At 41.5% G+C, this 24,736-nt stretch overlaps 1 protein-coding gene across 5 annotated transcripts in view; it reads left to right on the top strand.

Annotated features, from left to right (window-relative positions):
• GCN2 (protein kinase family protein) overlaps positions 1–24,736 on the top strand; it is a 225,217-nt gene that overhangs the window by 86,554 nt on the left and 113,927 nt on the right. For all 5 annotated transcript variants that reach the window (XM_089999605.1, XM_089999602.1, XM_089999603.1 and 2 more), the window contains 2 exons: positions 1,301–1,449; positions 1,629–1,878. In XM_089999605.1, the coding sequence (XP_089855731.1) occupies positions 1,301–1,449; positions 1,629–1,878 (399 nt within the window). The remainder of the gene's footprint in view (positions 1–1,300; positions 1,450–1,628; positions 1,879–24,736) is intronic.

The raw sequence follows: 24,736 nt of genomic DNA, 5'->3' as shown, positions 1-24,736 counted from the left end.
GTTTTTCGATTTTTGTGTTTTTGGGGCAGCTCCAATAAAGCTGTTGGAGCTGCTCCCAACTGTCATAAATATGACTGTTGGAGCTGCTCCCAACGGTCATAAATATGACGGTTGGGAGCAGCCCAACAACCATATTGGGCTGCTCCCTAGTGGATGAACTGCCGCCAATGAGGGATTTTCGCAAAGCTTGAATGTCGTCGGAAGATCGCCGATTGGATTAGGGACCACCAGTTGGAGACCAAACGAACCCTAGGGTTGCGAAAATAGGGCATCCGGATGCATCTTTTTTTGAAAATGCATCATTTTTGTCGTACAATATGGTCATTTATCGAAACTAGAATCCTCTGATATGACCAATATGCTCAGAAATCCAAAACAATCACTAAGAAATTGATGCATAGAAAAAATACTTGTGAAATCACCCAAAAATGCCGATGATGACCATTCTTGATTCTATGAACATCTAAAATCAAGATCTATCAACTCAATACCTAGGAATCGTACGGACGATGCCGACATCAGCTGCCCTTTGTGCAAGCTTCAGTACGAATAGGAATGAAGTCTCCTTTCATCCTCACCAATTTTCTCTAATCTTCTTCTTCAATGGCTCTGATACCGTAATAAATTAGAGCTAAGAGGGGAAATAGACTAGAGAAGCAACAAGAAGAAAGAATACGAAGAGAACTTCATTAGCTTCAAAAAAGAATAGAGAATACAACATATAGGGGACGACCCCTTAGGGTTACACAAGAAGACAAAAACAGTTGACTAAAGTGCCTATGGCTATGTTACAAAAATACCCTTCTATTAAAAATGTATGTACAAGATACTAAAGAGAAAGTGGTATCACAAAGAAAGGTGCTATGGCATTTCCTCGACAGTATAAAGTATAAGCATGGATTGTGCTTTTTATTGCAATATATTTTACCTAAATATTCCATAGATGTTATGTTACAGCAAACAAAGTTTTGCCTTGTTACTTTTGCACCAGTTTTGGTTCTTGTTTGGCATGAACAGGCCTTTCTTTTTCCTACTTAGTGAGCTTATTGCATGCTTCTATAAAGTGCAATCAGATACTAATATTGATGGTACTTGCTTTATGGGATCATTCATGTTTATGTTTGGTATTGATAGTCTTCAGTATGAATATTGTTGATTATTTGCTTCACCAGATATTGTATTCGCCATTTTGACGTCCATGCTCTTCATGACAAGTTAATTTTCTTCTTGGCCTGGGACTGATTTTATTTTCTGGGTTAAGAAGCAGAAATCTAATTCATTTTCGGTTGCTAATTTCCAGCTAAATTCTTGAAGTTCGAGCAGTCAGATTATGATCCATCATTTGGTAATGAGATTAGTGGAGTTTCATTGGATGGAACCGGTCAAGTTGGGACCTACTTTTATACAGCACCTGAAATTGAGCAGGGGTGGCCACACATAAATGAGAAGGTTATAATTTCTTAGGCCATTTCTTTTTTCATTACAAGCACTTACCTGATTTCAGCATGCATTGGCATTTTATCACATTCTTGGTTGGCCCTAGAATTTAAATAACAAAACCCCTTATTTTGTGGTGGAAGTACACAAATCAACTGTTTCGCTTCTGACACTTGTGGATCATTTTTCAGGTTGATATGTACAGTCTAGGGATTGTTTTCTTTGAGCTCTGGCACCCTTTTGCAACTGCTATGGAAAGGAATATTGTTCTTTCAGACCTGAAGCAAAAGCTGGCGTTACCTCCTGCTTGGGCTACTGAATTTCCAGAGCAAGCAGTTTTATTGCAACGATTGATTGCTTCAAGTCCTTCAGACCGTCCTTCTGCCTTAGAAGTTTTACGGGATACGCTGCCCCCGCGAATGGAGGATGAGTGGTTAAACGGTAATTTATTTAGTAAAAATGTCAGCCACCAACTTGGCATCTAATATTTGGTCGTCATTTGCTGGAAAATTAGCTGCACAAAATCTTCTCTCAGGATTTCACCTGTGTGAAATGAAATGGGGATCTTCGAAACACGAGCTTAGATTAACAAGTGCAAGTGTCAAGAATGACACTAAAGCATAACCCTTAAAAAGGGTATAACTGGAAACAAAATAAAAATAAAAATGTATTCTTTATTGATATGAAAAACCAATTGCTTAAGAAGCATTGGAGTAAAATACAAGAGGGGCTGCACCCCTTTATATACACAGCTGAAAGAGGACTCAATAGAGATGTTGGGCACAGTCCAACAGCTCTATCAGTCCAACAGCTCTATTGCTAGTCAAGTCTGGACATGACTTGACTAGCAACAGTCATTCTAGTTCAAACTGAACTAGATGACATAAAGACAAAAAATAAAAATAAAGGAAAAAAATAACAAAAAAGAAAGAAATGAAAAATGTATTTATATATATAATAATATAATATTATTATATATACATATATGTACAGTTTTACATTTTAACACTCCCCCTCAAACTTACGGTACAATGAGCGAAAGTTTGTCTAAGAGAAAGTGAAATCGGGGAGCAGCGAGAGGCTTTGTAAAGAAGTCTGCTAACTGATATTCTGAAGTGACATATGACAGATCAATTATCCCGTGTAGATATTGTTAAATTATGTAATCAAACTTGTAATTTCGTATATATATTTTATATATATAAGGTAATACATATACATATATATAATATATGTATATGTATTTACCAATTATATATATAAAATATATATAGTCATAGTAAGGGTAGTTTAGGAATTTTACACATATTCTTTTTCAAGAATATGTTTTTTGTATTTTCCTTTTTTTCATTTTCTTTATTTATTTTTTGCTTTTGCATTTAATGCATTGTACATGCATTGGGAGGGGCCCAACCCACTAGTCGTTGGACCCCTCCAACGGTCACATTTGTGACCGTTGGAGGGGCTCCAACGACTATGTGGAGCCCCTCCCAAGGCCTCCTCCAAAGCCCTATATATATGGGCAGCTCCTCCTGTATTTCTTAAGGGATTTGGGATTATAGCCCAACCTCTTTAGTGTTTATGAAACTTATGGGTGCAAGTGCACATTTGTGATTCGGTGTGTTGTGCACAAGTGTTCTTGAGTGTGTATGTTCACACATTTATTCTTAAGGTTGTTGCGTTATCGGCTAAAGTATCTTGTTGAAGATACTTTTACAGATATTCCTCTCTGACGTAGTGACAATCCATTTCGATGTGTTTGGTGCGTTCGTGGAATGTTCTGTTACTGGCAATGTAGATCGCACTTTTGTTGTCACAACACATTTGTGAAGCCTTTGTTGCTTCAACTCCCATGTCAGCAAGCAGTCGTCGGAGCCAAACTACTTCCATGGTCGTGGTTGCCATGGCTCTGTATTTAGCTTCGGTGGATGAGAGAGATACCTTCTGCTGCTTTTTACTCCTCCACGAGATTAATGATTCCCCTAAAAAGACACAAAAGCCAGTGGTTGAGTGTCTGTTATTGGGATCACCTCCCCAATCAGCATCAGTATATGCAATTAAATTAAGAGAAGAGGAGGAAGATAAGAAAAGTCCTCGTGAAAGAGAGGACTTGATGTATCTGATAATACGCATGACTGCTCCCATATGAACAGAAGTAGGAGCATGTTGAAATTGACTTGCTGTATGAACAACATTTGCTATATCTGGTCTGGTAATGGATAGATAGGAAAGTGCCCCGACAAGCTGTCTGTAACGAGTAGGGTCTGCAAGAAGTTCTCCATCATCAATCTTCATTTTAACATTAACAACTTCTGGAGTGTCAACTTTCTTATCATCAGTAATACCAGACCTGAAAACAATATCAAAAGCAAATTTAGTCTGAGATAATAAATATCCTCTAGGAGAATAAGCAACTTCAATGCCTAAAAAATATCTCAATAAGCCCAAATCAGTCATTTCAAAATGAGATTTAAGAAGTGTTTTGATTGTTTCAACTCCCTGTTTATCGCTTCCGGTGATGATCATATCATCCACATAGAGAAGAAGCAGAATGATCCCTGCATCAGAATTCTTAATAAACAAAGCAATGTCAGTTAAACAGAATTGAAAACCAATATCAATCATAACACGACTAAACCTATCATACCAAGCTTTTGGTGCTTGTTTAAGTCCATAAAGAGCTTTTTCTAAGCGAAGGACTTTACCCTTAGGAATACTTAGACCAGGAGGGGGTTCCATATATACTTCTTCAACTAGCTTTCCATTTAAAAAAGCATTTTTGACATCCATTTGAAAAATAGACCATTTTTTGATAGAAGCTAAGGCAATTAAGGTTCGGACAGTAGTCATACGAGCCACCAGAGCAAAGGTTTCTTTATAATCAATCCCATATTCTTGGGCATAACCTTTGGCTACTAAACGGGCTTTATATCTTTCAAGAGTACCATCACTCTTGGTTTTAATTTTATAAACCCATCGACATCCTATAGTTTTCTTCCCTGGAGGAAGATCTTGAATATTCCATGTAGAAGTCTTTTCAAGTGCATCTAATTCAGCTTTCATGTAGAAGTCTATTCATTTGATATCATTTTTTGCTTGAAAATATGTGGATGGTTCTTCATATGAGTGAATTAATGCAATAACTGCCCTATATGTGGGTGAGAAAGACTCGTATGATACAAACTTTCCTGGAGGCCTCCAGATTCAGGATGATTGTCTAGTTGGAATATTAGAATATTTCTCAAGTGCACATGGAGGATTAGACTCTTGTCGCCTGGAATATTGAATACTAGTATCTCTATGAACTTCTTCATTTTCAACATTAAGATCAATAATTCTTTGATCATCATCAAAGTTACAGTCAAGGTCATATTCATCAGATGTTGATGTTAGATCTAGCAAAAAGGAGTACTCAGTGACGTCTTTTAATTTTCTAAAATCAAAGAAGCTCTCCTTTTCAAGAAAAGAAACATTTCTAAACACATATAGTTTATTATTTTTGAAGTCAAAACATCTATAACCTTTCTGATTTTCAGCATATCCTAAAAAGGCACAGGGAATCGCACGAGGGGAAAGTTTATCATTTTTGTCAGTAAATATGAAACATTTGCACCCAAATATTCTTAGTCTAGAGTAGTCTGGAGAAATGTTCATAAGTTTTTTAATGGGAGTGATATTTTGTAACGAAGAAGATGACATCCTATTAATGAGATAGGTGGCAGTTAAGGCAGCTTCTGCCCAAAAGTCTTTCGGGACTTGATTTGCTATTAATAAAGTCCTAGTGGTTTCTATAATATGGCGATGTTTTCGTTCTGCCAGTCCATTTTGTTGAGGTGTATAAGGACAAGATCTTTGATGTGTGATGCCATACAATTTAAGATAATTTTGAAAATCTATGGATAAAAACTCTCCCCCTGAATCTGTGCGAAAAATAGTAATATCATTTTGAAACTTGTTTTTAACCATATTATCAAAAGTTTGAAAGTATGAAAATACTTCAGACTTATGTTTGAGAAAGTACATCCACGTATGTCGGGAGAAATCATCGACAAAAATAACATAGTAAACAAATCCTCCTTTAGAAATTACTGGTGCAGGACCCCAAACATCCGAGTGTATTAATTCAAGTGGTCTTGAAGAGAAAAAGGTTCTGTTCTGAAATGGTAATCTTTTCATTTTGCCGAGAATACAATCTTTACAATCAAATGATTCAGAGTTACAAAATTTCCCTAGATTTGGAAAATGTTGGATTTTGGCTATATGTGGGTGACCAAGTCTCTTATGCCACAGTTCCAACTCTATTTTTTGAATATTATAACAAAAAACTTTCTTCGGCATTTCCAAAAAATCCATGTAATAGAGTCCTCCTTCTCTATGGCCTTCCCCAATCAGCTTGCCTGACTGGCGATCCTGTACCCAACAACCATGAGAAGAAAAAGAAATATTACACCCATAATCAGAAATTTGAGATACAGATAAAAGATTTAAATTTAATTTGGGAACATGTCTAATTTCTGGAATAAAAAAATTTTTTGTTTTATAAATTTTTTCAAAATCTCCTATTCCTTCTATTTCAAGAGAAGTCCCATCTGCAGTAAAGACCTTTGACACACTTGTTTTATTTTTAACACATTTGGATAGACTTTGATTATTTGGGGTCATATGAAAAGATGCACCAGAGTCAAGAAGCCAAGAAATTTTACCTAAATCAGAAAAAGATGAGGCTGCTGCGCCGGTTGAAGCTTCAGATGAGGAAGAGGCACCTTTGATGAGAGGCTGAAGGATCTCCATTAGTTGGGCCAGGGAAACTGGTGCATCCTGATCTTTAGGCTCCGATCCAGCAATTGCAGCTCTTTTTTCTCTCAGCTCCTTAAGTTTGGGACATTGTGGCCTGTAGTGTCCCGGTTCATGACAGTGATGACAAATAACTTTCTTCTTATCATAGTCACCATTTTGTCGGTTAAAGTGAGGAGGCCTATATGATCGAACATGATTCCCTGGTCTAGACACGGCTAAAACGGAATCATGTTCAATTTTTAAAGAACCTTTCCGGAGACGATTTTCTTCCATTGTTAACTCTTCAATAGTTTCAACAATAGAAGGAATTTTTCCCCGGTGAAGTAGGGCCGATTTAGTGGTTTCAAATTCCGGCCTTAATCCAGTGATAAACTGGTAAAAATGTTCAGCATCGAGTTGTTTCTGACGAAGCTCGATGTCTTCGGCACAATGCCACTTTGGTTCTAAAAGGGAAAGTTCTTCCCAAAGTTCGGACAACCCATTGTAATATTCACGAATAGTTTTGTCTCCTTGTGTCATCATTCGAACTTTTTCTTGGAGGTTGCACACGTGTGCAATATCTTTAAGGGAATACATATTCTTAAGGTATTCCCATGCCTTATCGGCATGATCAAATTTGGCAAGACTTGAGCATTTTTTAATGTCAACGCTATTGATAAGCCATGACATTATCTTCGCATGAGATATTCTCCATTCTTTTCATTTCTTCTCGTATGAGGCAATAGCCTTGATTTTCTCTTCTTCCGATAGAGGGACGTCTTTATCTCCCTCCTTTTTAGTAAGAGATAGCTTAGGTTCCGAATCGGAACCATCCACAATCCCCCATAAGCCTTTTTCCCATATATGGTGCTTCATGATTGAAGCCCATGTTACATAGTTCGTATCGCTTAGTTTCATAGGCATGATGGTGACTTTATCATTGTCGTCCATCGATTACAAGGAGAGAAAGAATAGGGATAGAAGAGAAACAAGAAGGAAAATGAAAAAGAAAGAAAAAAAAACAATACAACAAGATGTGAAATCTTCTCCAATGAAGTGATAAAACACTTCTCTTCAAGTGGCGAACACTTTTGCAAATGGGCACAGAAACCGAGGCAGATTTTCCTCAAGATTTAGTACTTCTGCGGCTCTGATACCATGAAATGAAATGGGGATCTTCGAAACACGAGCTTAGATTAACAAGAGCAAGTGTCAAGAATGACACTAAAGCATAACCCTTAAAAAGGGTATAACTGGAAACAAAATAAAAATAAAAATGTATTCTTTATTGATATGAAAAACCAATTGCTTAAGAAGCATTGGAGTAAAATACAAGACGGGCTGCACCCCTTTATATACACAGCTGAAAGAGGACTCAATAGAGCTGTTAAGCACAGTCCAACAACTCTATTTAGAGCTGTTGGAATGTGTCAGTCCAACAGCTCTATTAAGAGCTGTTGGACTGTGTCAGTCCAACAACTCTATTGCTAGTCAAGTCTGGACAGGACTTGACTAGCAACAGTCATTCTAGTTCAAACTGAACTAGATGACATAGACAAAAAATAAAAATAAAGGAAAAAAATAACAGAAAAGAAAGAAATGAAAAATGTATTTATATATATAATAATATAATATTATTATATATACATATATGTACAATTTTACATTTTAACACTGTGCTAGTCTGGCTTTCTGTTTTTTGAGGAAATCTGTTGCCATCCAGAACTGCGATATTATTTCTGATAACGTGATGGTTTACCATTTAAGACAAGGTGGCTGCTTTCTTTCTTAGTAGAAGTAATTTGTATTTGAGTATGGCTTTTTCACTTCATCTCTTAAATTTTAGTTTGGTTATTTCAATTTAGGATTTCATAAGTCAAGCATTTGGAGAAATGATGAACATTCTTAATTGTGAGTGAGGAACTTTTGCCCAAAAGATGCATGATTTGACAAACTTCCAAAATGTACATTCTTTAGGCATCTGATGTGTAACAGCAAAAAAAAAATTGTTTTGATTTGGGCCAAATCCGGACCCGACCCGACCCGGACCACCGCCTCTCGCTGTCTTTTAAGACAGCGAGGCAAGCGGGAGGAGGGTTACGAAACCCTCCTCACCGCCCTTCCACCGCGACTCTCTCATCTCTCTCCCCGACACCCACCGCCTCTCGTCTTCCTCGATTCGCCGGAGACCAGCGTCAGCCCAACGCCGCCGGCGACTCTCTCCAGGTACGCTCTTCCTCCCCTACTTCTCCCTTGATCGTCTGTCTCTCTCTCTTTCCCTACTCGTTTCTTCGTTGCGCGCGGGGGGGGGGGGCAGGCCGCCTCTCTGCCCCATTGAATCACAGGGGAGGGGAAAAGCCCCCCTCCTTGCGATTCTTTTTAGTGAGGGAGGGGCGAAGCCCCTCCCTGTGCTGTGGTTGGTAAGGGAGGGGTTGAGCCCTCCCGATACCCTCTTGTTGCAGGGGCGGGGCCCAGCTCCTCCCTGCACCCTTGTAAGTAGGGGAGGGGCTGAGTCCCCTCCCTGCTACCTATTACACGGCAGGGGAGGGGGTCGGCCCCCTCCCTGCTTCTTATTATGGCAGGGGAGGGGGGTCGAGCCCCTCCTTGCTCTTTGTTTCGACAGGGGACGGGCCGAGCCCCCTCCCTGTGCCTCTTCACTCTTTAGGCGAGGGCATCGCCCCTGCCTTCGTTGTTTTTTGACAGGCAGGGGCAAGCCCCCTCGCCTCGTTCTTCCTTGGCATCAGGCAGGGGCTTCGCCCCCTGCCTGTTCGCATTTCATTAGGCAGGGGCCGAGCCCCTACCTCTGTGCATGTTCGTCAGGCAGGGGTGAAGCCCCCTGCCTCTCTTTTTCTTCGTCAGACAGGGGCGCAGCCCTGCCTGCCCTCGCTCTTTGAGGGAAGGGGTACAACCCCCTGCTTTCTCGTACTTTGCCGAAAGCAGGTCAACAGGGGCCCGCTGCCCCTGCTTCCTTCGCGTTAGGTCAGTGGCAATGACTCCGACCTTCTGTTTTGCTGTTAGCGTGCTAAGATTGTCGCATATTTGCAGCTCAAACGGATCCCACTCGCGCTCCGCGACCCGAGCCATCAGTCGTGTACATCCGCAGACGCCAGCAAGCTCGTAACTCTCCGAGGTAGGGGAATATTGCACGAAAGACTTGGATAATTGAATTAAGTTCAATTAAACTAAAAACGACCATTAAATGAATATATATATATAAATATATATATTTATACGAGTATGCACTTAACTCATGGACGCAGTTTCACGATCCTTGCCCTTTACCTTATGTCAGTCTTTACTTGCCGTCACGCATCGCGTCGAGGTTTAGCGTCGTACTTCTGCTTACCGCGCTGACCTTGCCGTCACACTCTGCGCCTAGGCTCTTGCTTTTGCATATGTGTTGGTATTGCCTTGCTATTGCAGATGACGTGCAGGTTCTTGTCCTTTGCGTATGCCTTAAGGGCATCCTCGTGGAGGATGCAAGGGACATTTACCACTTTCTCTCTTGCGACGAGAGTTGAGTTGGGAGCTAGCGTTACATCCTCGTCTAAGGAGAGGGATACGTTGCAAGGATCCTGACTCCTTGAGTATGCAGTCCTGCAGACGAGTTGGGGTTCTGATGAGAAACCTGTATCCCGTCTATCGAGGCCGGTATCGAGTCATGCGAGGCATGTAGATACCCCGATAGCGGATGAGGTTTTAGAAAATCGCAAGCATAATGTTGGCACAAGGTACTGCTGTTTCAAAGGATAAAATAAAGTTGATAAACTTTACATCTTTGTGAGACACTCCTGTTGAGGCTTCTATTGAGGAACTATACCCCCTTCATCCTAGAGCACTTGTAGTCGTGTCCGACAAGTCTAGTACTGCGATGATCGGATGAGACGGTCGTGCGACCTCAAACAATGCTAAATGCACAATGCTGTAATCACATAAATGACCTCACATTCGCCTTCACAGGCAAGATGCTCGAGTGAGTCATTAGTTAAACAACCCCTAACGTACTTATTCGCTTCTATATGTCTGTCAAGGGAGAGGACACAACGGTACAAACTCCAATGGATAGGTTGTTAACAACCACCTTACGGGCAACGATCCGGCCTCCCCAGTCATTGGAGTTAGGGGAAAGGGGCTACAATAGTTAGCTCAATACTTCTGGCCTTTTTTGGGGAATCCTCTCTCGGCTAAAGCCGTCCTTTTGGAGCGAACTCAACTAGCTATTTGGGTTATTGAAAATTCATAGAATAACAGACGCCCGAACTAGTCTCAGTTGTTTCTACGTTTTGCCTGCGCGTACCCGCAGGCTAGTAATTATCGAAACATAAGGTCTGTTCACACTGGTTGTTGGGTCGTGAGACTCGCTTGCACTACTGATTCGCTTGCACTACTGACTCGCTTGCACTACTTATTCGCTTGCACTACTGACTCGCTTGCACTACTTATTCGCTTACACTACTTATGCGCTTGCACTATTTTACCTTGTGCATTGCTTACCTGTTTGACTACATATTTGCTTTAAACTGCGTACCTTCCTGAATTAAATGTACATAATTCAGTTTTCTGCAGTCTCTCTTGTGCACCTACTAGTTTTTCGCGAAACTAACCCATTCTATGGGTACAAGTGATGATTAGGTACACCACAGGCGATGACACGATGCCAAGATGGCTCCAAGACGTTCTTCTTCCTGCTCTTAGCTCGCGCCCTGTTGTTTGGGGTTTTGTAACGGATTTTCCTTGGGATATCCGAATTTTATACTATTTGGAGAACTTCTTAAATGAAAGTGGCTTTTCCAAGTGTTTGCAAGTAGCATGGGTTGTGCGTTTTGGTTCTTTTAGCTAACGCGCCCAAAGTTGTCAGCTTGCCTTTCTGAAATTAACAAAAGTATAGTCTTCCGCTGATTTCGTAAACCATCTCTGAGATGAAGAGATTCCTTTTTAATCTCTTGTCTGTTTTTTCTGAAAGGTTTGCAAGTTTGAAATTTTGGGGCGTTACATGATGAATTCAAGCATTGATATTACAAACAGCAAAAAAACATGGCATTATAAAACTTGAGCATTTAACATACAATCTGGTACTATACTCAGGGGAAAGAACAATTACCAAATGTGGGATAATAGGAACATTGTTAAAATGTAACCAATGTAATATATATATATATATTTATATATATCATAATAATATTATATTATATTATTACTACATATATAAATATTTTTCTTTTTCTTTACCTTTTTTTCCTTTTATTATTTTTGGGTCTCTAGTTCATATATAACTAGACCCAACTTTATTAGTGAAGTCTTAGTCAAGACTTAACTAATAAAGAGTCATTCGAATTAGGTCCAACGGATCTAATTAGAGCCGTTGGACCTAATCCAACGACTCTTTTAGGAGTTCTCTTCTCCCCTCTTCACTTTGTGTATATATAGGGGTGCATCCCCTATTGTAATTAGTGACTTCTACAATGCTTTTTAAGCATTTCATATTATGAATAAAATCCATTATTTCATTCTTGCCTTTTTTCCATATTTACCCTTTTATGGGTCTTGCTTAAAGTGTCTTTTAGACACTTCACTTGTGTGATTCAAGTGATTTCGTGGAAGAGCACCATTTTATTACATGGTATCAGAGCAATTGTATTTTTAGATTTGAAAAGCTTGTGCCTCAATTTCCATGCTTCATTTGCAAAGGTGTGTATCACCTTGTTTTTGCAAAAAGTGTTTCGTCACTTATCCAAGAGTGTTTCATCACTTGCCAAAAGAGAGTTTTTTATCGACTACAAGCGGATTCATTTGAAGAGAAGGACTTGAACAACATTGTATTGTATTCTCTTCTCTCTATTCTTTTTACCTTTTTTCTTCTCTCATCTACTTACTTCACACCCTTGTAAAAGATGGATGACAATGATAAAATCACCATCATACCCATAAAATTAAACGACACTAATTATGTAAAACCTGTGTAAAAAAAAATGTGGATCTGGACCACTCGACCGGGTCCGGATCCGAGAGAGAGAGGTTGGGTCCAGGTCGGGTCCGACCCAGACCCGGTCTCTGGAACCTTCGCCTGAGCCTTTAAAAGGCTCAGGCGAGGTCGTGCGAGGGGCAACCTCACCCCCTCTCTCTCTTTCTCTCTCTCGCCTTCGGCTCCCGCTCTCTCTCGTCATCTGCCTCCGTACGACGCCGTCTGTCGCCGACGTCTCTGACCTCCGGTGACTTCCAGGTAAGGGTCTCCCTCTCCCTCGTCTTCCAGTCTTTCGGCAAGGGGGAACAAACCCCCTCTGCCTGCGGCTCCGGCAGGGGGCGTACCTCTGCCTTGGGGTTTTCCGGCAAGGGAAGGGGGACAGGCCCCCCTTTCCCTCTGTTTGGTGGTAGTAGGGGGGAGCCCCCCCCCCTTTCTTTCTCTGGCAGGGGGGAACGAAGCCCCCTGCCCTTCATGGCTTTTTGAGAGGGGGCGAAAGGCCCCCTGTACTGGCGTTTTGTCGGCAGGGGCGGCCCCCCTGCCTCGCTTTGGTTCTCCGGCAGGGGGTGGCCCCCCCATGCCTGGTTATTTCTCCGGTAAGGGGTGGTGCCCCGCTGCCTTGCTGGTTTTTCTGACAGGGGGTGCCCTGCCCCCACCCCCTGCCTTGCTTCTTCTTTGGCAGGGGGTGGCTCCCCTCTGCCTTGCTGTCTCTCACATGGATTCGGGTTGACAGTGAACTGTCAGATCCACATGGATCTGGGTAATGGATCCATAAATTGGATCTGGTTGGCTCCAATGTGGGTCCAAACCCCAATTACCCAAATCTTTTATTATATATTCTTTTGGATCTGGGTAACGGATTCCGGGCCCAAAACCTTAAAATTCACAGATATTACTTTAACCATGGATTTGCACTAAATATTGCATGGAAATCGAGTTGGTATTCGATTTTTCACATGATTTAAAAGAAAGAACCCGCACCTTAGAACTGACGCTTGGGACGCGAGGCACGAGTAAGATCTGTCGCGAGAACTGCCAAACAAACAAACATGATTATTAACACCCCGCAAGCGTTGACGAAGTTGGGGTTCGAACTTGCAACGTCCCAACATATGGTGACATGCACTAACTGCTCCTACCAACAAGCGAAGCCCCGTTGGTGGTTCTACCAAGGAGGGGAAAAGAAGACAAGTAAATACAAACACGACCTCTAATCGAGAATTGAAAGTCATACAATTTCAATGAAGTTAAGAAACATGGCATTCTTAAAGCAAGCATCATTACCAATATTATGGTTGTAAATTCTAAATTGGGTTGCCCATACTAGTATACATCGACTAGATATAAATTCCAAATTGCGATGACAATATACAATTAAGGGGATAGATGCAAGACAAAAATTGCTTAACTATTTGGCAGCATATGCTAACTATCATGCTTACATGTATTGCAGTTGCAGATGTAACAACTAAATATATATATATATATATATATATATATATTTGGGCCCGGGTTGGACTCTAACCCGGACCCGACCCGGATCTGTCTCAGGCTTAGTCGGCTGCGTGCTAATAAAATCACACAACGACAAAGGGAAGGAGGTCTCTCGAAACCTCCTCCCCCCCTTTTGTTCTCTCTCTCTCGATCGACCCCCCTTGCCGACCTCTGCGTTGCTGAGCACCCCCATCGGCGACCCCCCTCCTTCCGACGACTTCCTTCCTCCGGTGAGCGCCTCCCCAGGTACGCCCTTTTCCCCTCTTTTCTCTCTCGTCTCTCCCCCGATCCCCTCTCTTTCTCCCTCAACTTTTCGTTGTGTAGGGAGGCGATCGAGCCACCTCCCTGCTGCCCTAAATCACAAGGGAGGGGCAAAGCCCCCTCCCTGCGACACTTTTTAGCGAGGGAGGGGCCGAGCCCCTCCCTGCGACATGTTTTGTAAGGGAGGGGCCGAGCCTCCCTCCCTGTGCCACTTTTAGGAGGGGAGGGGTCAAGCCCCCCTCCGTGCTCCTTACTCCCTGTGGGGTCACGGGAGGGGTCAAACCCCCTCCCTATGCCCACTTTTAGCAGGGGAGGGGGCCGAGCCCCTCCCTGCTCACAGTTGCGGCAGGGGAGGGGGTCGAGCCCCTCCCTGCACCCTCGTATTCTTCTCTCCTCCTTTTCAGTCGGCAGGCTGGCAGGGGCGACGCCGCCTGTCGCCTGTGTCCGACTAGTTTGCAGGGGGTGATGCCCCCCTGCCGCTTGTTGTTGGTTGACTTGCAGGGGTTTTCAGCCCCTGCCCCTCACTCTCTCTCTGTCGCCTGAAACTTTCGGATTGGCAGGCCCCTGCCTGTCGTTTCTGGTAGGTCGACAGGGGTTGGAGCCCTGCCTGTCCTTTGTCGACAGGGATAGCCCCCTGTTGCCTGCATAGCATAGGTCTGCAGGGGCCTTGGCCCCTGCCTCTCGTTTCTCGGCAGGTCGGCAAGAGCCGACCCCCCCTGCCCTTTTTGCTGTTCCAGCAGGGGCCATCGTCCCCTGCCCTTTATCTTTTCCAGCATGGACCGATGGCCCCTGCACCTGTTCTTCGGTAGCAAGGGTCATTGGACCCTGCCTCACATTTCTTCAAGGTTGGCGGGGACCGTTGCCCCCCGCAACTTGTTTGTTTTTCTGGTAGGGAGTTTCGCCCCTCTGCCTTGATCTTGCTGCCTGTCTCGTTTCCAGCAGGGGGATGCGCCCCCTGTCCTGCTTCCTGTTGAGGCAGGTTCAGCAAGGAGCCTCTGCTCCCTCCCCCGCCTTTTCTGTCCTGGCTGGCAGGGAGCATGAGCTCCCTGCCTCTGTGGCTCTTTGTCGACAGGAGTGAGGCCCCTGCCTCCTCGTTGTTTGCTGACAGCAGGTCAACAGGGGCTCACAACCCCTGCCTCTGCTTCTTGCACTTATAGCAGGTGCGCAAGGGCACGATGCCCCTGCCTCTGCTTCCCTTACGTCAGGACGGCGACAATGCCCCTGACCTTCTATTTTTGGTATTAGCTTGCTAAGATCGTTACTTTTGTAGCTCATGCGACGGATCCTGCTCGCGCTCCGCGACCCGAGCCGTCCATCGCTTACCCTCGCAGACGCCAGCAAGCTTGCAACTCCCAAAGGTAGGGAAGATTGCACAGAAGACTTGGACAATTGAATTAAGTTCAATTAACTAAAAAGGGACCATTAAATAAATATATATAGAAATATATATATATTTATATGAGTACGCATTTAACTCAAGGACGTGGTTTCGCGATCCTTGTCCTTTAGTTGCTAGCAGTCTTTACCTTACCGTCGCTGTAACGACCCCAAATTATACCCTTTGAAAATGCGATTTTTTTTCCAATGCGGAAACCTTCCCAGAAATCCAGGGTCCTCACAGTTCCAATTTCCATTGTATACCCCAATCACCACAAACCAACTTGCAACCATCATCCATAACAACCAGAACAATTCCTTTATTTATGAATAAGAGAAAATTTCAGAGACAAGGTTTTATTCGACTGAACATAAAGCGACTGAAAAAGTAAGAAGAACTGAAATGAAAGAAAAAGCCACTCTGTCCCGTGTTTAAGCTGTCAAGCCTAAATATGACTCTCATCAATCCCCAGTAGCCAGTACAGCCTCACTGTTCACCATGTCTTGTGAAAAACCAACAAAGTAGGGTGTCAGAACCGAAATTCTGAGCACAGCTACTTCTAAAGAAATCAGGTGAGACAGAACATGGATAAGATTTCATGTAATGATTTGAGTGAGTGCAGGTACAAGATTTGCAGAATCTAAACAACCATCCATGCAACCAATTACATATGCTAAGCAGAAAGAAACCGTAAGGCATGAGCATAGATAAGAACTAAGTAATAAGATCTCGCAGCATGCTTATTAGGAAGTAAATAACATACACCCACCATTCTAATACAATTCAATTATGCATGATCTAGTGCACAACAGGAAAATGCATGATTATGTGCAATGCATCATTCCTTTTTGTTATCTTTTCATTTAAGTTCTATCTTTCCATATGCATGCCTTATTAAATGCACCCAACTTTAAGTTCCTCTTTTTAATTACCGTTGCCCACGGATACACCAAACGGGTACAATCCCCGAGGTTAAGTAGGTTCCCAGGGTAACTTAACACACAATTAGTATTTTATTTCTGGGTTCCAACTTAGCCCTTGACCGAATCACCTTCGAAACATTAGACCTCCACATCTAATGTTGAGGACACAAGGGACACCCCACACCCACAAGTGACACTTCTTTGGTACCATAAACAACAGCTGTGTCAAACACACCACTCTCGGGTAAAGTGGTGGACTCTCCCTAAAACCGTGGCCAGGAGAAATAAACTTAATATCGGGTTTAGGGGACAAAATTACCGCACACGGAGTTTTTGTATCCTCATAGTCTCCCCAAGACCGGACCTCTAAGATTCTCATACTCCAGATGAGATATCCCAGAATGTATATTGTACTGTTCTTATACATTATATTTTTATTTAAGTCAATTCTTTTAGGTTTGCAACACCACATGCAAAAGTAAAGTGAAAACCCGCATCCTCCCTTGCGGGGACCCTTACGGGACTCCAACCCGTATAAACAACTAGAACAGTGTAGTAGTGTGCCATACCAACTTATATGGTTTAAGGAATGCAGTAAAAAAAAAACATAAGTGAAAAGAAACCAAACCCATGTCTCTCCATGCCGAAGATGGTCCATTTAGGCCATCGGTGCAACACATAATAAAACCAAGTAGTGTTTACCCATAACACTAAGCCAATAATGCCAAATGCATGATCACTCATGCAATCATAACCCAACCATATGCATGTCATTTATCAATTATATGCATTTTCACTATATGTGTGTGTTACTTACATCACATACGGGTATTAACCAATCCATGTCTTCCTTGAGTGTGTGAGTGTTCATGTACCATTTCATATAATAAATCAAGCATTCATGCCCAAGAAGAATTATCAATAGCCGAATCGTGCTCACATTCATGAGTACCATAAACATAACAATAACAGTTGCATAACATTCTTCTAAATAACATTCCAGCATGTTCTTGACACATACATAGGTGTGTATAGGTTCCAAGATTTCCCTTTATTCATATTGGAACTTAGATCATACACAATATCTATTAAATCTGGAACACATTTTCATCGAAACTGAGAAATCATAAACTTTCATGGCTAACCAATACACCTTGCATGCTCAAAGTATGTCAATAATACATTAGGTCATTGGGACTACTTGATTTCACAACTACACTTCCATTTTACATTTTTCATAATATATATATATATATATATATATATATATATATATATATATATATATATATATATATATATATCATCTGGGTATGACATTTTTCCCAAGTAGCTGGGAGAAATCTTTGATTGGCTGTTACATGATGCTCTTGTCTATATATCCTGCCAAGGTACGACTTCCATCAAGATACACAGATACCTTTATTGGTTAAGAGGTATATCTAACTAACCTCATAAGTTACTTGTTCAACATTGAGTGTTAATATTGGATAAAATGAGGAAATTCTTCTTGATACTATCAGCCAATATTTAATTTGTGAAAGGACCAAAAGTAGGGTAGGAAAAGATTGGACACTAATAGTTTATTTAACAAAGAAATGAATGAAAGCTAAAGAACTTTCACAAGAAGTAGAATTGTTTCAATCCTCCAAACTCATCACAACAGGAAGTCTCCCACGGAATGGTAAAATAACTTACCCCTCCTAATAGTACCATAACCAATGCAAACCTAAAACATAAATTCAAATTCTGGGGATCCAATATTCAGTCCAAAATACAATGCTCCTTTATGGAATTAGCAAGACAGGATATGCAGTAAGTTTCGGAGACTTAATTACCCAATTAACAACAACTACAAATTCCAAACAGTCCTTAAGTACTTGGTTTCAAGAATACAAGCACTCAAGTTCAGATAACCCTATTTCAGGTGAGTAATAGTATCAAGACTTAACTTCATACGCAAGATCAACTGTTTTCATAACTTTAAATTATCGTTACCATATCATATCTAAGAATAGAACATTTGGCGGAGAAAACAGAGGAAAGACTCATGTTATATGCTACAATCTGCCACTAAAAAAAAGATTTTAAATTCTCCAGATTCGAATACATCTTCTCCTCCTACCAGTGTTCATCGGTTCCCAGCTAGGAAACCCCCAAATCTGGGGTATCCATGCAAGAAAGTGGGGACCTTCACGGCTAGAACCATCCCCTTCCTCAGCCAAACCCCCACAATACGCCTGATTTGGGCTTTCGTGTTAGGGTTAGACCCAATTTTTTTTCCCCAAATCAGACGCTACTACCACCTGAACCCCCTTTTGTCCCTTGAAAATAGGGAATCCCTCCATCGACAGAGTTCTGTGAATGCTCACCTCAAACCCCTCACACGAGATCGAACCCATGTTCGATCCCTCACCCAAATCCGAGAAGAGCCGTACCTTTTTGATGAAATTTCCGGCGATCGTAGGCTGGAGACGCGAAGGCAGGGTTGCGGCTGACGCTCATCATGACGGGGCTGCTTGTTGTGGCCTTCAATGGCAGCCGGTAGCCCCAGCTATCCGGCGTACGCACACCGAGAGAGAGAGAGAGAGAGAGAGAGAGAGAGAGAGAGAGAGAGAGAGAGAGAGAGAGAGAGAGAGAGAGAGAGAGAGAGAGAGAGAGAGAGAGAGAGAGAGAGAGAGGGTCGCCTCCTTTCTGTTTTCGGCTTTAGACCTATCGGGCAACCCTTATCGGGTTGCCCCTTTCTTTTTAAAAAGTTGCTACATAGGGCGCGGCTCGGGTCTGGACTCGAGACCCGTAAACCGACCCCAGACGATGTGGATCCACAAGTTGGATCCAAATGGATCCAACTGTGGATCCTCGGATTAATTTAAAAAATTAAAATTCTATTCATTTATTATTATTATTGTTATTATTAGTTTTATTTTAGATGTGGATATAAAGACCATTTTATGGATCCTAGATCCGAAATGTTGATTTGAGGCCCAAATTGCATGTTTCCAAACATTTTTTTAAAAAATAAATGGCTAAAACTTATGGTTTTTACAGTCGCGCATCGCGCAAAGGTTTTGCGTTGCACTCCTACTTAGTCTTTACTTTGCCATTTCGCAAAGGTTCTGCGTTGCACTCCTGCTTACAGTCTTTACTTTGCTGTCGCGCTTTGCGCCTAGGCTCTTGCTTTTGCATATGTGTTGGTATTGCCTTGCTATTGCAGATGACGTGCACGTTCTTGCTCTTTGTGTATGCCTTAAAGGCATTCTCGTGGAGGATGCAAGGGGCATTTACCACTATCTGTCTTGCGACGAGAGTTGAGTTGGGCGCCAGCGTTACATTCTCGTCTAAGGAGAGGGATACCTTGCAAGGATCCTGACTCTTCGAGTATGCAGTCCTGCAGACGAGTTGGGGTTCGAGCGAACTACTTAGTAGGGGTTCTGTTGAGAAACCTGTATCCCGTCTATCGAGGCCGATATCGAGTCATGTGAGGCATGTAGATACCCTGATAGCGGATGATTTTCTAGAAAATCGCATGGATAATGTTGGCACAATGTACTGCTGTTTCAAAAGATAAAGAATATCAAAGTATAGTTGATAAACATTGTATCTTTGTGAAACACTCCTTTTGAGGCTTCTATTGAGGAGCTATAACCCCTTCATCCTAGAGTATTTGTAGTGGTGCACGACACGTCTAGTACTGCGATGATCGGATGAGACAGTCGTGCTACCTCGAAAAATGCTAAATGCACAATGCTGTAATAACATAAATGACCTCACATTCGTCTTCACAGGCAAGATGCTCGAGTGGTTCAAAGACCACAACATAGGATGTGTCGTTAGTTAAGCAACCCCTAACGCACCCATTCGCTTCTGTTGGTTCTGTCAAGGAAGAGGATAGAACGGTACAAAACTCCAATGGACAAGTTGTTAACAACCACCCCACGGGCAATGATCCGACCTCCTCAGTCATTGGAGTTAAGGGGAAAGGGACTACAATAGTTAGCTCAACATTTCTGCAGAAGTCTGATGCATCTGTGGCACTGCTTATCATCCTTTAGGGAATCCTCTCTCGGCCTAGGCTGTCCTTTTAGGAGCAGACTCAACTAGCTATTCGGGTTATTGAAAATACATAGAATAACAGAGGCCCGAACTAGTCTCAGTTGTTTCTACGTTTTGCCTGCGCGTACCCGCATGCCAGTAATATCGAAACATAAAGTCTGTTCACGCTGGTCGATTGCTTGCTTGCTCGGTAGTTCAGTATGCTACTCGTTGAGCTATACCCGCCTGTCGAGGCGTTACTCTAGTTGTTAAACTGCTTACGCAGATCTTTGCTAAATAACATCTAGCTTCTTATACTAGTTAAATGCTTATAATAATAACATTATGCCAGTTGCTACATATTAGTACGTGACTTGCTTTACCCCTTGGTCGAACTGTTTGGTGCTTATTGTAGTGTAGCACGTTGGCTTGCATCTCTTATGATTGATATGATTGGATACAGCTCGTAATCTACGAACTGGTGCCAACTAGGATTGATGTGGCCGCTTGTCTTATAAGTTGCTTACATATTGTGATATAACTGCTGCCGTATGATTGCTTATCATGTATAGCTTATGAATGGCTTGTGATGCAATGGTTTATGCCTTACGATTAATTTAATTACTTGCTGATGGACTGAGCCATTTAATGGTAATTGTATGTTTTACGAGCATTGTTACGAGTGCTTGTCTTACTCAGTTGTTTTGTTTGACTGTCAGATAGAGTTAGTTACTCTTTGCCTATAGAATCAACTGGATTGCCATATCTGCGTGTTCTCATGTGTCGTTTACGCATGCTTTGATGTCCTATTTGTGGATTGCAATATTCCTTGTGACAATAATACAATGCGTAGGATTTTATGCTTCTATGTGAAGTGATACGATGCATATTGCTGATATACATGATTGTGCCCATATTGTGGCTACTGAACCCGAGGCGGTCAATGGTTCAGAGCAGTCAGTTGTATTAATGCATGTATCACTGAGTTGGTTGTCTGTTGAGGACCTGATCTCCAAAGAATTATCTGCGAGGGCATGTATGGTTCAAAATCAGGTATACCTCTAGGGCGATAATTTCTTGTTCGGTCGTATATCTCCCAGACCAAGCGATCTGACGTGGATCTTGTGTTTTTGCTTACCATAAAAAGTTATGGTGAGCTGTGATGATCTTCTGAGATTGTTTGAGATAGCCAATTATAAATCTATAGTTTGGCTTTCTGCTTTATCATGATTACATGCTGATCCCTGATGTGAAAATCTGATATTTAGCGATTTTAGATCATGATCATATTTTGGACCTTCTACGGAAGGGTGGGCTTTTCTGAGAAAGTATGACGCCTTAGTGAGTCATAACCGATGACAGTTGGCCGCGTATGACCTTGAGAGATGGGAATAGTTTAAGGTGGTTCAGGACAAGCGTTTGTTAGAAGTAGTGAGGGCGACAAACGATGACCTGATAATGATTAGATGCAGAAACCCCGTTTTTGGAACGAGAACAAGCTAGTTGCGTGGTGGTCCACAACCTACGATCAATTGAATCGTATGCTGCTGATATCTCAAACGAGTCAGTTGTACTGCTTCCTTGCTTTGAGCTGCTTACTGCTTGCACTACTTACGCATTTGCACTGCTTACGCGCTTGCACTACTGACTCGCTTGCACTACTTACTCACTTGCACTACTTACTCGTTTGTACTGCTTACCTGTTTAACTGCATATCTGCTTTTAACTGCATAATCTGCTGAATTAAACGTACTTAATTCAGTTTCCTATAGTCTCTCTTGTGCACCTACTAGTTTTTCGCGAAACTAACCCATTCTATGGGTACATGTGGTAATTAGGTACACCACATGCGATGTCATAATTGCAAGATGACTTCAGGACTTCTTCTTCCTGCTCTTAGCTTGCGTCCTGGACGCTTTTGGTTTGTAACGGATTTTCTTTGGGATATCCGAATTTTGTGAGTTTTGGTTCTTTTAGCTAACGTGCCCAAAGTTGTCAGCTTGCCTTCTGATTTAACAAAAGAAAAATCTTTCGCTGATTTCATAAACAAACTCTGGAGGAAAGAGATTTTCTCTAGTCTCTTGCCTGTTTTCTGAAAGGTTCACAAGTTTGAAATTTTGGGGCGTTACAACAGATGACAATCATAAAATGCAGAAAAAAATATCTCAACTCAAATGGTCAACCCATCATCCCTGATGAGCATATCCTCAACCCAAGAAACCTTACTGCATCAGTATCAAATTATTCTACCTATGAGATCCATCCTCACAACCAACGATATCTCATTATTAGAAATTTGGGGATCCTTTTTGTTGAATTTAGTGTGTGAGGCCAAAGCATGGTAATCGCCATTGGACCAAAGAGTGGTTGCCGAGGCAACCAAACCGGCCTTGTACATATTTTACAGAAGATGCTTCCATTTTTTTTTATACTCCCTTGCAGCTGGAATCCCCAAATCGATAGATTTGGGGTGCCCGACAACCCTCTCAACCCCAGCTTCTCAACAGCATACCGAAACCTCCAAATTAATGATTTGGGGTTTTCGGTTTGGGGGTTCACCGTGAATCCCGAGTCTAAGGACTTGGGATTTCCGGCACCGACACCCCACACTCGACCCACTGAACATTTTACAACAACCACAAGCATTTGCATAGTAGAAATTAAACCCTCCCCATGTTGTTTGAGTTCGGGCTTCCCTGCAACCCACCTCAACATGCTCGAACACCTTCAATACCCAAACAAGAAAGAAATAGCAGTAAGACCTACCTCGATTGAGTTTTCCCCTGATTTTCGAAGCCTTGCCGAACCACCACTGCTTCCCCTTCACGTCACGCGAGAGTGAGAAAAAAAACTGGGCGAAATTTGGGGAAACAGAGAGGGAAAGAGAGAACGAGAGAGAGAGATGAGAGGGAGAGGGGAAGAGAGAACGAGGGTGAGGGAGAAAAAGGGTTCGGCCCCTATTTGAAGAGGGGCGACCTCTGAAAAGGAAGGGGATTTCTACCCTCCTCCCGGCGGCCGCGCAACCCTCCCCTTGGCTTCCTTCACGTTCAGAACCCTAACAACGAGGTTACTTCCTCACTTTATCGGGCAGGCCCTATCCTTTTTTACTTACGAGTTGTTTTTTTTTATAAGCATGCGGGGGGCGGTCCGGGTCCGCGACTCGGGTCCAGCCGCGATTTTGGACCCGCACCACCCACGCGATATGGATCCACGGGTTGGATCCGAATGGATCCAATCGTGGATCCCATGATATACTTACGTAAAAAATATATATATATATGTTTCATTTTTTTTCCTTAAGAATATATATATAAGGTATTATACCTATCTACATAGAGATCATATCTGGATCTTGGATCCGGAATGTGGTTCCCAGGCCCATTTACGTATTATTTTAAATAATTCTCAATTAAATAATTAAATTAGTTAAAGTTATTGCATTTATATATATACATATAAATTTCTACGATATAAATTATATAAATATATATAAATATATAAATATATATAAATATATATATATATATATATATATATATATATATATATATATATATATATATATATATATATATATATATATATATATATATATATAAAGACCCCTTTATGGGTCTTGGATCCAAAACTTGGATCCCAGACCCAAATCAAAATAATTTACGCATTATAATAAAAAAAATTCAAACAACTAACAAAAAATATGGTTATTAGACATGTGCGAACAACCTCATGCATGTGTTGTTACAAGCATAAACAACACTTGCATGGGCTGTTACATGTATAAACAACACTAGCATGGTCAGCCCGAAATGCAGGCATGGCTAAAGATGCTGAAAATATGTTTTTATAAATCAAGACATCGTAAACATAAACAACATACATGCTGAAAATTTGCATACATAATTAGAGATGCAAAAACATGGATTTAAGCATCAAAAACATCAAAAATACATGGAATATGCATGCAGAAAATTTCAGACATGTTCATGGATGCAAAAATATGGATTTAAGCATCAAGAACATAAAAAATACATGGGATAAGCATACAGAAATTTTCAAACATGTTCATGGATGCGAAAATATAGATTTTAAGCATCAAGAACTTAAAAAATACATGGAATAAACATGCAAAAATTTTTAGACATGTTCATGGATGCGAAATCTTGAATTTAAGCATCAAGAACATAAAAAATACATGACATATGTATGCAAAAATTTTAAGACATGTTCATGGATGCGAAATCATGAATTTAAGCACCAAGAATATAAAAACATACATGAAATATACATGCAAAAATTTTCAGACATGTTCACGGATGCAAAAACATGGATTTAAGCATCAAGAACCTCAAAGATACATAGAATATGCATGCAGATATTATCAGACATGTTCATGAATGCAAAAACATGAATTTAAGCATTAAAAACATAAAAAATACAGGGAATATGCATGCAAAAATTTTCAGACATGATTTA

The sequence above is a fragment of the Nuphar pumila genome, chromosome 3 (assembly GCF_984573655.1).
Source record: "Nuphar pumila chromosome 3, dmNupPumi1.hap1.1, whole genome shotgun sequence".
Classification (NCBI taxonomy): Eukaryota; Viridiplantae; Streptophyta; class Magnoliopsida; order Nymphaeales; family Nymphaeaceae; genus Nuphar; species Nuphar pumila.
The sequence above is the reverse complement of the archived record's forward strand: the minus strand, read 5'-3'. Positions and strand labels throughout refer to the sequence as shown.